The sequence below is a fragment of the Anastrepha ludens genome, chromosome 6 (genome assembly GCF_028408465.1).
Source record: "Anastrepha ludens isolate Willacy chromosome 6, idAnaLude1.1, whole genome shotgun sequence".
Classification (NCBI taxonomy): domain Eukaryota; kingdom Metazoa; phylum Arthropoda; class Insecta; order Diptera; family Tephritidae; genus Anastrepha; species Anastrepha ludens.
Genome location: NC_071502.1, coordinates 72,031,374 through 72,046,945, shown reverse-complemented (window position 1 = coordinate 72,046,945; position 15,572 = coordinate 72,031,374). Strand labels below are relative to the sequence as shown.

General features: G+C 35.9%; 1 protein-coding gene across 1 annotated transcript; it reads right to left on the bottom strand.

The window, feature by feature from the left end:
• Positions 1–11,272: 11,272 nt before the first annotated feature.
• On the bottom strand, positions 11,273–14,777 carry LOC128868045 (endocuticle structural glycoprotein SgAbd-3). Its single transcript, XM_054109767.1, has 2 exons — positions 14,619–14,777; positions 11,273–11,726 (listed from the first exon to the last, which is right to left on the bottom strand). The coding sequence occupies exons 1-2, from the start codon at positions 14,729–14,731 to the stop codon at positions 11,453–11,455; spliced, it is 387 nt and encodes a 128-aa protein (XP_053965742.1). The 5' UTR covers positions 14,732–14,777; the 3' UTR covers positions 11,273–11,452.
• Between the last annotated feature and the right edge of the window lie 795 nt (positions 14,778–15,572).

The following is a 15,572-nucleotide window of genomic DNA, read 5'->3' as shown; positions in this document are numbered from 1 at the left end:
GAATCATGGAAAAACGTTATGTGATCAATATGAATCATTGTTTAATTCATTAAAAATCATTAAACAATTTTTAATAATAGGCACGTTGGCCTGTCGAAATTGACAGCTTCATTTCAGCAGCGTGTACTGTACGACCATATATTATGAATGCAGGTCGAAAAGGTATTTCCCATGTATGATAATTTACGATATTTGATTAAATTATGTAAATTAGATGATGTGCATTTTTGCGTATATGGGTCAGATGTGTAACATTTTTGTTGCGACAACGAATAGGTTATGCATAATTTGCTTGTATTTTGTTTTATAAAAATAGACGAGCTTTAGGGGATACATTCATTTACATATATATTGGCAAACGTGCTTGAGATTTCCAAGGGCGTTAATAGCAGGTCCCACTCAAGAAGAGCGCCTGCTAGAGTGAAATAATTATTCTATACTAATTTAATAAGTAAATCATTTTTGATTTTTTACACTCTAGTTTATCGATTTATATAACTGAGAAAGATGCGAAATTAAACTAAAAAAATAGAAATGAGAAAAAATTTAAAAAATTACACTGTACAACAAAATGCCATCTTCGCAATGTATCAAAATTCTGCTAGTGAAATACGGCAATTCGGGTGAAGGAATAATTCTCTCATACGCCATTTCTATAGTTTATGTCCGGATTTCTATAGATACATATACTATATGTTAAGTGTTTAGAACTTAATTTAATTCGGCAATAAATAAAAGATGCTTGAATATTTTTAAAAGATTTTTTTAATTTTAAGAGTAAACCTTGTCATGAAATATGGAATGCAATTTATTTATGACTTCAAGTATGATTTCCACTACTTCTCTCAATTTTTCAGTACATTTTCAGAAGTTTCGTCAATTATTTTACCTGTTGCAACTTCGCTTTTATATTCCGATTTTAGAATCGTTTCTAATGCTTCGCCCCCTTTATTATTTATTTATTCTTAACAACGTCGCACAAAAATAATATAGAAAATAGTCGCAGCTTCTATGTGTTCAATTGATATCACCGCTTCAGTGGAGTATTCGGGTTTTGATACTCCAAGTGAAAAGAGCCTCATATTGTGAATATTTTGGCATAAACTTAATTTCTGAAATTTTTGAAAGTGATTAGTTAATTGCATAGAAGTCTTAAAATCGCCGGGTGTTAAATTGTGCAAGCACGAATTATAGCAATACCTCCAAATGCAGTGTTTCGCTTTTTTTGCCAATGACGACGAGGCAAGGAAGTGTGTATGTGTGTTGCCCCATTTAGTTGTTTTTCCTTACTTTCTCTTCTTTTTGTTCGTTTATTCGCAGCACTGACGTCTCGGAAATTTGGGAAGGCATAATCGTGTATTTTATCATCCTTGTGTGTTTTTCTACTTTCTTTGAAATGCGCACAAATATCCATATGCGAAAGAGATATCTCTCTAAAAGTTGTAAGGAAATATTTATGCGGTGTTTCACGTGAAATTTTTGAAATTATTTTATACGTCAGATAAAACAGTCTTCTCATTTCATATCCCGTTTGATTCTAAGAAGAAATAAGCTTTGGCAATCTCTAAATAAATTCTGATAATATATGTACACTGAAGAGCAAAACTGTAACAAAATGTAATACTTTCTATTTCAACACATTTTTTTTTAGACATGTTTTAACAAATCAAATATTTTTTTTGCATAACTTTATTGGCATGTATGTACTCTCTCTCTCAAACCGGTTTGGTGTCAATGCAACAACAACAACACTAGTAGCAAGCAATGATGCAAATAAAGACAAATGTTACAGTTTTGCACTCAACCCATTTTTTATTTTTTACAATAAATAAAATAAATATTAATAAGATGTCCAATATCCTTTGGATTTTTTCAGCTCGTGGATACGATTGGGCATACTTCGTGTATACCTCAAGACAAAGTCAGTCGGAATAGCATCCCATACATCGCGTGTTCGCTCCCACAGCTCATTAACTCCACTGGGCGGACTTAAATATTCGGCAAGCTTCGATTTTACATGGCTCCATAAATTTTCGATTGGGTTCATGTCCGGTGATTGTGGAGGCCACTTCAAGTTACGAAATTTTTGGCGTTGCATCCAATTTCGTACAACATGTGCGGTGTGCTTAGGGTCATTGTCTTGCTGAAAAATTACTTTTTCAGCAGCAAGACCCATACTTTCCACTACACCCGGCAGATTTTATTGCAATATGGCCAGGTATTCCTCTTTCCGCATTATACCGTCTATTCGTACTAAAGGACCCACACCATTTTTGGAAATGCAGCCCCACACCATAATGGAGCCACCACCATGTTTTACTGTCTGCTTGATGTGATGTGGCTGGACTGCATTTGGGTCTTTAACCCAATACCAGGCCCGACCATCTGACTGAAATCGATTGATTTTGGTTTCATCAGACCAAATAACCTGCAATCGTTTTGAAATTTTATGAAAAAAGGTCTTTTATAATCCATTTATAAAGACCTACCTGATCCCAATCTTCAACTGTCCAGCTTTGGTGAGCCGCAACAAAATCCCGCCTCAACCGCACATGTCTTTTTGTCAGCATTGGCTTGGTTTTCTTCTCCGCTGCCTTTAGCCCCAGTTTTGACAGGCTGCGCCTGGCTGCCCACTGACTGGCATCAATATCCAGCATCTTTAGTGCTTCTTTGGGAGTGACCGCCTTGCTGCTTGTTACCAAATTTGCCAGATGGCGGGCATCGCGGTCGCTTATCTTCCTTGGCCGGCCTCCTTTGCTACTGGGAACAGCGTCTGGTACATTTTTCCGCAGCCTTTGCACAGCCATGTGGCTCACTTCGAATTTTTTAGCTATTTTTCTTATAGACTCGCCCTTCTTCAGCAAATCAATTATTTGGCGTTGTACTTCCCGATTTAACATTTTGTCTTATTCACGGTCACGTTTATAATAATTAAAAATCCACCAAATATATAATTACGAGAAAAATAACGGAAAATTTGAAAATTAAGAGTGAGTGCAAAACTGTAACATTTGTCTTTATTTGCATCATTGCTTGCTACTAGTGTTGTTGTTGTTGCATTGACACCAAACCGGTTTGAGAGAGAGAGTACATACATGCCAATAAAGTTATGCAAAAAAAATATTTGATTTGTTAAAACATGTCTAAAAAAAAATGTGTTGAAATAGAAAGTATTACATTTTGTTACAGTTTTGCTCTTCAGTGTATATAAAACTATCCATTAGCTCCTTTACTAAGAGCCGTTGTCAGGACCATGTTGTTTTTGTGTTATTTTGGTGTTGTGCAGTGTTATTGTTGAGTAATGCAAAACTATAGAGAACCCATATTAAATGCGGATAAATGCTACTCGTATTGGAAAATTGAAGTACGAACGAGTCTATTGGTTCACTAACTAACTGATCGATCAACAAAATATCTGCCAGAAACTAAAAGTAATAAATTCATTAGCGTATAACATTTTTCAACAGAAATTAGCACTTCGAGCACCTATAAAAGGTTGCTTCTACTATTTACATGTTTTAGTTGTTGGTGCTGTTGAGTGAGTGGGGAAGTAAACTAAAAACTGTACTAAAGCAAAAAAGGTGCAAAAGCTCGATTACGTCCGATTGGGCTTCACGGGCCAGTTGAGAATTGAGAGTATGAACATAAATGCCATTATTACAATTCTCATACTCGTATATGCAAGAGTGCATAAATGCATGTGTGCCTGATGATGCCTAGCTGTAATTGGCTATTAGTAGTTCATAAATGATTTTCTCATTTATTTGTACACACATGCATACATAAAGTTGCTAATACAAATGACCTACAGCAGTAGGTCTGTATGGAAAACTATATTTATAAAGCTATGCTCTGCAGCCAAATAAAATGCAATAGAGGAAACTCAACAAACGAAATAAAAATACCCATCGTTGCTCACTAACATGCAAAAATTTACCAGTACTAATTGAAACAAAAAATAACAAACGAATTTATTTTTATTATAACTAATACCTAAATGCATTAATTTATTTCATTATTTATCTAAGAAATATCTCTATCTAAAGTCAAACCAGACACACTACATGTGTTTATATTATATGTATAATATTATATTTTTATTAAAATTGCTAGAGTGTGAGTAGAATTCGATTTCCGCATCACTACCTGTCCATGGGCTTAACCATATCTATATGGATGTCAAAACTTATGCAAATATTGAGCCATCTCAGTCATATTTGGTGCAGAGTCGCATTAAAAATACAAAAAAAAAAAAGTTGTCTATATAAGTAAATATGTTATCTTTAAATATTATTAATTATTCTGTCTTTATCTATAAATACTCTGTCTTTGAAGTTGATTGTTTGTTTGGTTTATTAGTATGTATGTTTGTATATGCACACTATAACTATTAGGTCGGTTGTTCCCGGATTCGGATGCCCTTCGGCATGTACAGGCCTAAAGTCTCAGAGGACTAAGAGCACTCGAACTTTGAAATTAAATAAAGCAAATTGTTAACGTTTTTTTATACATACTCAAAGCCTTGTGAACAGGCATAATCAGTAGAGCATCTGATTCGATTTTTTTATTTAGTCTCTAAATGCAAAAATTTCGCTTAAATTACTCCAAAATGTCAATTTATGTTTGTAGGTTTTAACTTTTTAGGAATCAGGAGCAAAAAGATCCGTTATTTTTGTTGTGTTTGCATGTATTTAATTATAAAGGGTCTTTCAAAAGACGCGCTTAGATATTGTTATACAATAAATTATGTAAAAATATAGATTCTTCCGGTTTCACTATTTTAACAATTATATGTGAAAACTGACATCATTTAAATGATCACTACAGGTCTACAGGTAAAATCCGCAAAACTGTCGATTCATGAATGCCTAATTGTTGAGAACGTCGAGATATCTACGTTGAAGTTTGTTCAGCAACACTTTGCGCTACAGCAACAAGATTTTCAACAGAACGTCCAGTTTTTGGTCTGCCAGTTGTTTTTCTATCCTCGACAGAACCGGCTTCTTTAAATTTTTTTACCAACCTTGAATTGTCGACTTATTCGGACGATTATTCCTACCGAAATCACGAATTTTGCGATATGTTACGAGTATTCTTAACCTGTTCTTAGACAGCTCGATTTACTGTGCTGAATTAATTTCAAGCGAAGACTGTCGATGCAAAACCGGTTTTCAGCCAAATATTGGATTCACCGTGCGCGTTGGCTGAACGATTATCAGGAAATTTAATGTTCATGCTTACTTTATAATGTCAAAATAACAGGGACATTTTCGTTTTTTGCTTAACTTTAAATTTCATAGCAAATGCAATTTCCTTTTTCGGCATGACGCACATTAACTGAAAAATGAACTTTTGAAATTGGCGCATATATACGACATAATCACTTCACAGGTTAAAGATCGACAATTTTCATAATAAGTTAAAAAAAAAAATTAACGCGTTTTTTAGGGTGTAAAATTCTAAATATCGCTTTAATTACGTAACAAGTGCGATACGTCTACATGACAAGTGTCAAAGATGACATAAAAAAGGTTCCGCCTAGGAATTATTCACTTATGAAGTCTAGACGCCACTTTTGAAAGACCTTTTATTATGCACAGAATACATATGTATATTTGAGGCGAATGGTCAGTATTACAAAAATCAAACTCACATGCATTTTGTGGTTGGATTGTCAAAATTTGAATCAGAATCTAAAGAAGCAAACAAAACAACAACAAAAGAAACAGATAATTTGATATTCAGACCACCAAATCGCATGAAAAGAAAAAATCAGCTATTTACTGATCATAGGCGTACTTGGAGGAAGTAGCGCCCATGGCAGGGAAAAAATTGCGCCCCACCCACTCCTCTTTTTTCTATAAAGTTATGAATGTGTTGTTTTTGATCCGTGGAATTCGTTTTTAATACTATGAATTAAAAAAAAAATTGTATTGTATAATAATTTAATGAGAAGTACTTCGTAATTTGTTTCACTATCACAATGCTAAAGAATGGAAATTAAATTTGCATTTTCAAGATAATTTGAGTGGCCAGGATCATGTTGTGATAGATGGAAGACACGCTTCTAGTGTAGTAGATGTACGTACGATCCGAGGACCCAACATCGACTCGGATCATTACCCCGTTGCAGCCAAACTGCGCACACGCCTCTGTGCAGCAAAAAACATACATCTAACTGCGCAAAGAATGTTTGACAACGAAAAGCTGCAATCACAACAGACAGCCAGAAGATTCGCCACTCGAGTCTCACTCCTGCTCTCAGAGAGTACTGCGCAACAAACCGGCATGCACGAGCAATGGAGCAACATTTCTCGTTCTCTACGTACCGCCGCCGAAGAAGAAATCGGATTCCGGCGACTCCGAAAAAACAGTTGGTACGACAAGGAATGTCATGCTGCCGCAGAAAGAAAAGATGTTGCCTATAGAGCCACGCTGCGATCGGGCGCAAAACGAGCCATATGGAATCGCTACCGAGAGCTAAGAAAGGAAGAGAGACGTATTAATAGAAAGAAGAAACGAGAGGCCAAAATACATGAGTGCGAGGAGCTTGAGATGCTGGCCAATGGGAACAACGTCCGAAAATTCTACCAGAAAGTTCGGCGGCTTACAGAAGGTTTTAAGACCGGGGCGTTTTCCTGTAAGAACAAAGACGACGACCTGGTGACTGAGATCCAGAACATACTTAAATTATGGAGGGAACTCTTCTCAAACCTGCTAAATAGTGATAGCTGCGCATGTCACAGAGATTGTGAAGACCCCGATACCCCAATTGTTGACGACGGAATTGTCGTTCCACAACCCGACCATGGCGAGGTGAGAATAGGGATAACCCGGCTAAAGAACAAGAAAGGTCTGCCAGCTGAGCTATTCAAACATGGCGGCGAGAGGTGGTAAGGTGCATGCATCAGCTTCTATGCAAAATATGGTCGGATGAAAGCATGCTTGTCGATTGGAATTTAAGTGTGCTCTGCCCAATCCATAAGAAGGGCGATCCTGCAATCTGTGCCAATTACCGCGGGATTAGTCCTATAAGGTCCTAGCGAGCGTATTGTGTGAAAGGCTCAAGCCCACCGTCAACCCACTGATTGGACCTTATCAGTGTGTCTTTAGACCTGGAAAGTCTACTATTGACCAAATATTTACAATACGCCAAATCTTGGAAAAGACCCATGAAACGAGAATCGACACACACCATCTCTTTTCGTCGATTTCAAAGCTGCATTCGACAGTGCGAAAAGGAGTTATCTGTATGCCACGATGTCTGAATTTGGTATCCCCACAAAACTAATACGGCTTTGCAAGATGACGTTGCTCAACATGAGCCGTTTGATACCGAACGAGGTTTCAGACAGGGTGACTCGCTATCGTGAGACTTCTTTAACCTGATGTTGGAGAGCATCGTACGAGCCGCAGAGCTTAATCGCTCAGGCACAATATTTTATAAGAGCGTACAATTGTTGGCTCGGCATACGCCACATACGATGATATCGACATCATCGGCCTTAACAACCACGTTCTGCCTTCTCCAAACTGGATAAAGAGGTAAAGCGAATGGGTCTGGTGGTGAACGAGGACAAATCGAAGTACCTCCTGTCTTCAAACAAACAGTCGGCGCACTCGTGTATCGGTACCCACGTCACGGTTGACAGTTATGATTTCGAGGTGGTAAAATACTTCGTTTATTTAGGAACCCGCATTAATTCCCATAACAATGTCAGCATGGAAATCCAACGTAGAATCTCTCTTGCCAACAAGTGCTACTTTGGACTAAGTAGGCAACTGAGCAGTAAAGTGCTTTTTCGACGAACAAAACTAACACTCTACAAGACTCTCATCATGCCCCTCCTAACGTATGGCGCAGAAGCGTGAACGATGACAACATCCGATGAAACGACGCTTGGAGTGTTTGAGAGAAAGATTCTGCGTAAGATTTTTGGACCTTTGCACGTTGGCAACGGCAAATATCGCAGGCGATGGAACGATGAGCTGTATGAGCTTTACGACTACATAGACATAGCGCAGCGAATAAAGATCCAGGGGCTACGTTGGCTGGGTCATGTCGTCCGAATGGATACAAATGCTCCGCCTCTAAAAGTATTCGATGAGGTGCCAGCTAGTGATAGTAGAGGAAGAGGAAGGCCTCCTTTGCGTTGGAAAGATCAGGTGGAGAAGGACTTGACTTCATGTGGTGTGTCCAACTGGCGCCGGTTAGCACGAGAAAGAAACGATTGGCGCGCTTTGTTAAACTCGGCCAAAATCGCGTAAGTGGCTATCGCGCCAATTAAGAAGAAGAAGAAAAAGAAGTTTTAACTTGCTGAAGGATCTCTCGCAGCTAGCAATGGAAATTGCTATTGTCAGTAGAATTTGAATTTGAGAAGGAATCCAAATTTTTCATCGATTTCATTCAACCGTAAGAATCTTCCGTTCATTTCTTGAAATAGTCGATCAACTCTTCCTTTCAAAACCCTTTTCATTTCTTCGATGGCACTCAAACCTGCTATCCATATTTTTGATTCTTCTTTGGCGTCTTTCAGTAGCAAAGTCCTATTTTTGACATGAAATTATCCCTTCTTCGAGTGAACTTACTTGAACTGAATACTTACCGAAATGGTGGCTCCTTACACAATTTTTATCTTTATGTGACAAACAATAAAACTATTCAACAATATTTCACTGTATTGAGAAAAAGAGGATGAAAAACACTGAGCGAAGGTTATGTGTCGTGACGTAGCCAGTTAGTGGCATGCAAAGACGTAAAATGTCCAGAAGGGGGCGATCCTTCGCGTCCCACCTCGGTGTTTTCTCCCGATCGCACATACTGTTTTCTCCGTAGAGCGTAGAGGAGCGCGGACAGTAGACGATTCAGTTTTTCTCACTGGCGAGTATACAGATTACAGACTCGCCTATCCTGACTTCTTGTATCTTTATTTAAAACTGAAATCGCAAAATCGCGATTGAAAATATATTGAATATACAAAGTTGAGGTGTCGCTTTTTAAAAATTTGCTCATACTTGTATGCGCTATACGAATAGACGGAGAGCTGGCGGCCGCGGAGGTACTACGATAACACCTCCGGCTAGAATTTTGAGAAGTGGTTGGGAGAACCATGAAACAGTGCCATTTGCAAGGATTTTGCTCAAAACCCCTGCAAAAAAGACGTCAGACGACTTAAAGTTGCAAAAAAAAGTTGCTAAAAAAATTTTCTTACCTCCGGCTGAAAATTTGTAGGCTTACTGTTTGAAGGTCACAAATGCTGTATATAAATCGTCAGACGTCTAGATCGCTGCAAAAGTAGTGTCAGACGACCCCAAATTTATAAATTTTTTTCGAAATTTTTTTTTTTTTACCTCCGTCTGACGTTCTCACATATTATAGTAGGCACTATTTTAAGTGTATATTTAAATCGTCAGATGTGTGCATGTGTTACGAGCATGCGCAAATGTGGCTTAGGGCCTATCGCAGAGGTATTTTGCAACGGTATTTTCGTCTGACAATTTAAATGTGTACTTGAAATGCTTTTTGCAATAGTATGTAAAAATGTCAGACGGAGGTAACAAAAATAAATTCCGAAAAAAAAAAAAAAATTCAGGCAGACCGGAACTTCACGGATATTGTAGGATGACTAGCAGCGGTATTTCCGTCTGACGATTTAAATATACACTTAAAATAGTGCCTACTATAATATGTGAGAACGTCAGACGGAGGTAAAAAAAAAAAAAATTTCGAAAAAAATTTACAAATTTGGGGTCGTCTGACACTACTTTTGCAGCGATCTAGACGTCTGACGATTTATATACAGCATTTGTGACCTTCAAACAGTAAGCCTACAAATTTTCAGCCGGAGGTACGAAAATTTTTTTAGCAACTTTTTTTTGCAACTTTAAGTCGTCTGACGTCTTTTTTGCAGGGGTTTTGAGCAAAATCCTTGCAAATGGCACTGTTTCATGGTTCTCCCAACCACTTCTCAAAATTTTAGCCGGAGGTGTTATCGTAGTACCTCCGCGGCCGCCAGCTCTTAGTCTAGAAGATATTTTTTGAATTAAAAAAATTTCGGTTCTGCCAGCGTCAAGACTTCTTTCGAAGTCGCAATGGAATTTTGCTACCATTAAAAAACTATTTGACAAAATCAATGTATATATTTTTATGCATGTATGTATGGGTGTTTGTCTTTCTATATACGCAAAATAATTTTTGGTCAGAGGATGTTCAAGGTTTGGAAAAAGCGTTGGCATATATCGGCGGGGCATTTCTTTAGAGGTGATAAATAAATAAATTTTTGCGAGAAAAGTAAAAAGTGGCCTCACTTTTTGAACACACCTCGTACAAGTGTGAATCGAGGTACTTGGTATTTTCCATATTATGTAAGCTTTCATCAAGTATGGCTAAGTACACTAAGCGCTTTATTGTCTATCTAACGCTCTGCTACAAATAAATTCAAGTCACGTAATAATTATAGAAAAAAATTGCTGGGTTTTGACAATAAATCTGCGAATTTAGTTTAGTTTTATTGTTGAGCCGCTAACGGTGAAATAAAGCAAATAAGGCTTAATAGAAAGATAATAGAGAAATATATTAAATAAATGACAAAGTAAATGAAAAAATTTAAGTACTGCTTGCTGTGTGGTAGAAAGCCCAAAATTTGCACTGAATACAAGTCATTCAAAAAATTATTTTACTGCGTTTATAAATGTGTGCCGACTTACACACATATATATATATATATATGTATGGTATATAATTGGCGCGTATACCCTTTTTGGGTGTTTGGCCGAGCTCCGCCTCCTATTTGTCGCGTGCGTCTTGATGTTGCTCCACAAATGGAGGGACCTACAGTTTCAAGCCGACTCCGAACGACAGATATTTTTATGGCAGAAATACACTCGGAGGCTTGCCATTGCCTGCCAAGGGGCGACCGCTATTAGAAAAATGTTTTTGTTAATTTTGGTGTTTCACCGAGATTCGAACCTACGTTCTCTCTGTGAATTCCGAATGGTAGTCACGCACCAACCCATTCGGCTACGGCGGCATATACTTATACATATAAATATGCACTTAACTATTTTTAATGTTTTTGTTTTGATTTTGTTTTTTGGGTGAATAAACTCGAATCACACTGCTCACATACACTTACACACATACCTTCGTAAATAGTCAAATCACACATAAATCTTTTATCAATAAATAATTTTACGTTTCTTTAATGTATTATTTTTATTAACTTTTTTACACAATTTTCGTAAGTTCGCATTTAATTATGCATTTTCAATCACGTAAAAATAAATAAGAATTGCGTTTAAGCTTGCTTTTACAAATCAGTCCAAAATAATTTTTCTTCTTTATATTTAGCGCATTGCATTGCAAAGATCACAGTTCTCTATATTGAATTGCTTTCAATTCACTCATACAAAAACATGTATATTATATATATATATACAAACATTTGTTAACTTAGTGCTTCCTCTTGTCTGCCTCTGGATTGTAGGGGTGTTCTTCCAAATACTTTAATGTCTTCAATACCGAATCGGGTACTGGTGGTGGTGTTGGTAAATGTTCACCCATTGGCTGGTAGCCATTCTCATCTGCCACATATGTCACCAAATATTGCTTGCCATCATCAGCGACAAATGCAAATTTACCCTCAATTGCTTCGCCCTCGTGCGCTCCATCCACATTTTTTAAAACACCGTCCTGTGAGACTTTCGAGCCATCGCCGAGTTCGTAACTATAGGAAACGGAAAAAGAAAATAGAACAAAATGATTAACTGGTATTAGCATATGAATTAATTATTGAGGTGAGGTGACAAAACAAAAACAAGTCGCTTTGATAGGTATGCGATTTATGAGATGTGCGAAATGTTCTTGTTAAAAAATCGAAAACATGTGGTTATTTGACGCGTTTGTGTGCATTTTAATTTGCCAGTACTTTGGAGGAGAGATAAAGATTGCTTGAACGTGGAATGTGATCTAATTTTTTAAGTAAGTTGGTGCTTGATTTGATGGGAAGATACATAGTTTATGGGAGAAATTTGTATATAAAATTGTTGATCATAATTTAAATGTACTTTTCTATACTAATTTTGAGATTTTCTCAAACGATATCTAGAGTTCATTGCACTGATAAAATATTCTAAAAATGTACCAGTTTCATATAGGTTCTTAGACGAAGACAAGTAATCAAGTAAATCGTAATATATATGTGTATGTGTATTACTTATTATAGGAAATACGTCTTTCTTAAATGTTTGGCTGAACTTTTGCTCCAAATTATGGTGTGTGTCGAGGAATTGGCCAATGCCATTAAGTATTATGATTTTTTTTCCGAGAATTGTTGATTAGAATTATAAAAATAATTTTTGCTCACTATATTATTTTGAAAGGAATTAAGACATGAAGAAAAGTTTCAAAAAGTTTATGAAACTCTTGCTTCAAATATTGTACTACTGATAATCCAACCGTTTGTACTGTTTGTTTGTATGCTTACGATTTGTCTATTTGCCTACTTTATATTTCTCATTATGATCTACTGGGTGCATTGTCCTGATGAAAAGGAAGGCAAATAGGAATGGCGGAATTGGGAATTTTAACTGCCTTTATAACGATTTTATGTACCACCATTGATACTTTCTCAATAACTGAGTTCACGCGTGCCTCAGAATAAATGAATGAAGTAATTTAATGCCCGTAGGTACCTATTTTCCTTCTCGACTAGCTTATAGAGCTGTCTTACTTACCTATATATATATAATATATATATAATATATATATACATACATATATATAGTATAATTGGCGCGTACACCCTTTTTGGGTGCTTGGCTGAGCTCCTCCTCCTATTTGTGGCGTGCGTCTTGATGTTGTTCCACAAACGGAGGGACCTACAGTTTTAAGCAGACTCCGAACGGCAGATATTTTTATGAAGAGTTTTTTCATGGCAGAAATACACTCGGAGCTTTGCCATTGCCTGCCGAGTATACTGGATATTATTATTAAAAAAAAGGATATCGTATTGGAAAATCGTCGAGTGACTGAAAGAGATTTAGTAGAAGCAATATTTTTACTAAATTACTGGGATTCAGAAAGCTATGCTAATAGTGGTACAAAAACACATTCGAATGCGATTTTCCAGCAACATTTATAGCGTTTTCAAAAGGATAAAATGGATTTTCTGCGTCCATTCATCACTATGGATAATACTTGGGTCTATCACCATTATCGCAAATCAAAAATATCCTTTTCATCCATGAATTAAATTTTCCAATTGTTGGAGTGTCCACCGACGCCCTTTGTGTTTTTCATCAAATGATGAGGCATAACAGCTTTCTAAGCGTATTTTGCAGTCCTTACATATTCTCACTTCGGAGATGGAATCCATTAATTGGAATCTCGTTCGAACCAGTGTATTGATATTCGGGAGACTATGCTGAATGATAAAGTGCAAAGTTCAAAATATAAAATTGTGTTTTTCTGATGGAACCGCAAAACTTATTGAACAGTTTAGTATTTCGAATAAATTTTTTGATAAAAAACCCCACGAATTAATGACTCATTAGTCGTATTTTTCTCTTCTGTACTACTCTTATTATAAAGATTTAGGAAAGCTGCTTGAAACATCGATGCATAATTATTGATCATAGCAAACATATATCGATATCTTAAACATCAAATTGATTAAACCATTTATTTTTCGTAAAATCGATTGTATGGATAGGTTTATAATATTTCAAGCACGCGTTTGAGAATAATCTAAAAAATTTAATGACTTGTTTTGCACTGACCTCATTACTAATTCTATTACCGGTTATATAATCGTGTGCACGGTTTATTCCATTTCGACTACCTTCTTGATAAAAAAGTCCAAACAATTAATGTCTCATTTCTCTTTCTACTTCTATACGCTTATTCTTATTCAAGTTTTGGAAACCGATCAATACATAAATATTACCCGATACCATACATTAATCGATAAGAAAACCAATAGCTAGATGAAATCATTTACCGGTTAAAAAATCGTTTGCATGGTTTTGGATGAAAAAAGGATAGTTCCTTCTAATATTGATCTCTTCTCAAGGGTTCATTTATATTATTGAATGGTACATGGCAACTTAAGGGCCTCAGCAAATCAAAAAAATTAAGTAATTACTATATTTCGAAAGAAAAATTTATTTGAAACAAAGAACTGTTTGTACAAGGTATGGGCAAAGTCAGATATTATAGCTGGCAATTAGAAAAAGCAAGTTAGTTAATGATTTCTAAATTTTTTCACCCACAGTAGCTTATACATTAATGTATATATTATGTATATAAAAAATATATTATGAGAAATGTTTTAGATTGGCGTTTCTGCTTCAAAAAATAATTTAAATTAAACCTAAAACAAGTTATTAAAACAAAATATTTCTTAATGAATGCTAAGTATTCTTGTAGGTAACTGCTTTGTCGATATATATAGCGATTTCTTTCACATTGTTTTATACCACATCTCGTAACTATATGTATATTTTTTTATAGAAAGTATGTATGCACTTATTCATGTATACATACAATCACTTCAAATTGATATAATTCTATTAATTCCTCAGTAATTCACTTTTCATACATTCACATTAGTGCTTACTGGTAGTGAAATTTTCCATTATATTCCACCATGGCTTCATTTGAGATAAATTCCACTTCTGCCTTTGTCGGTGACGAGATAAAGAATAGACAGAGAGCCAATAACAGTTTCATTGTATGTTTTTTTAATTTGACTAGAAATCCACACAGAAGTAACGGTGTAAACTAACCGCAATTAAAACTACTCAAATTCTTTTAATTAATTTCTACGTTAAAAATAATAACAATACTACTACTTAGTACAGTTTAAATTAAATCGGAGAACTTCGCTCAAAAACGCGACACGTTGAATGACAAGCAACATGTACTAATAACAGACTTTTATACGTGTATCAAAGCAATGGTCCAGCGACAGCGTCAGCAGCAGATCGCGACGAGATTCCTGACACCAAAAAAATACTTAAAAAGATGAAATAAAGATATGTGTTTGTACGTATGTATACAAACATGTACAATTATACTCTTAAAATTCGGCGACTATTCAATGTCGATAAAAATAAACAAATTTTTATTTTTGAGTGGCATTAAATAAATTCGTACGTTTATAATAAATAATATTGAACTTGTTTTCCATCTCAAGAATTTCACACTTATACATCGGTGAACAAGTGGTTAAATGTATATATATATAATATATATATATGTATATTAAGGTACAATTCTTGACACCAGAGCATATGTATGTATACAAATATGTCATTTTGTTGTTGAAACTTTGATTTGTTTTGTTTTGGTCATTTTTCATTGCAGTTCAGCACTCAGACCTAATCGCCAAGAATTTGTGAAATTTGGATAAAAGCTGGAAATAAAATTCTGTCAAATATTATAAAGCGGCCAGTTTAGTTGTGAATTGAAATGTACCATTTAGCTAGACAGGGGCTCCAGAGAAATTAGAGGATTGTGGTTCTCTTGAAAATCTGTGGTATGCTACTGGGGAGGTAGGTTTCGCGACATC

Excerpts from the sequence above, each read along its gene's own strand:
- LOC128868045 (XM_054109767.1), bottom strand. The coding sequence starts at position 14,731 with ATGAAACTGTTATTGGCTCTCTGTCTATTCTTTATCTCGTCACCGACA. Across the intron at positions 11,727-14,618 it reads AATGGAAAATTTCACTACCA|TTACGAACTCGGCGATGGCT; the intron begins GTAAGCACTAAT and ends CGTTTCCTATAG.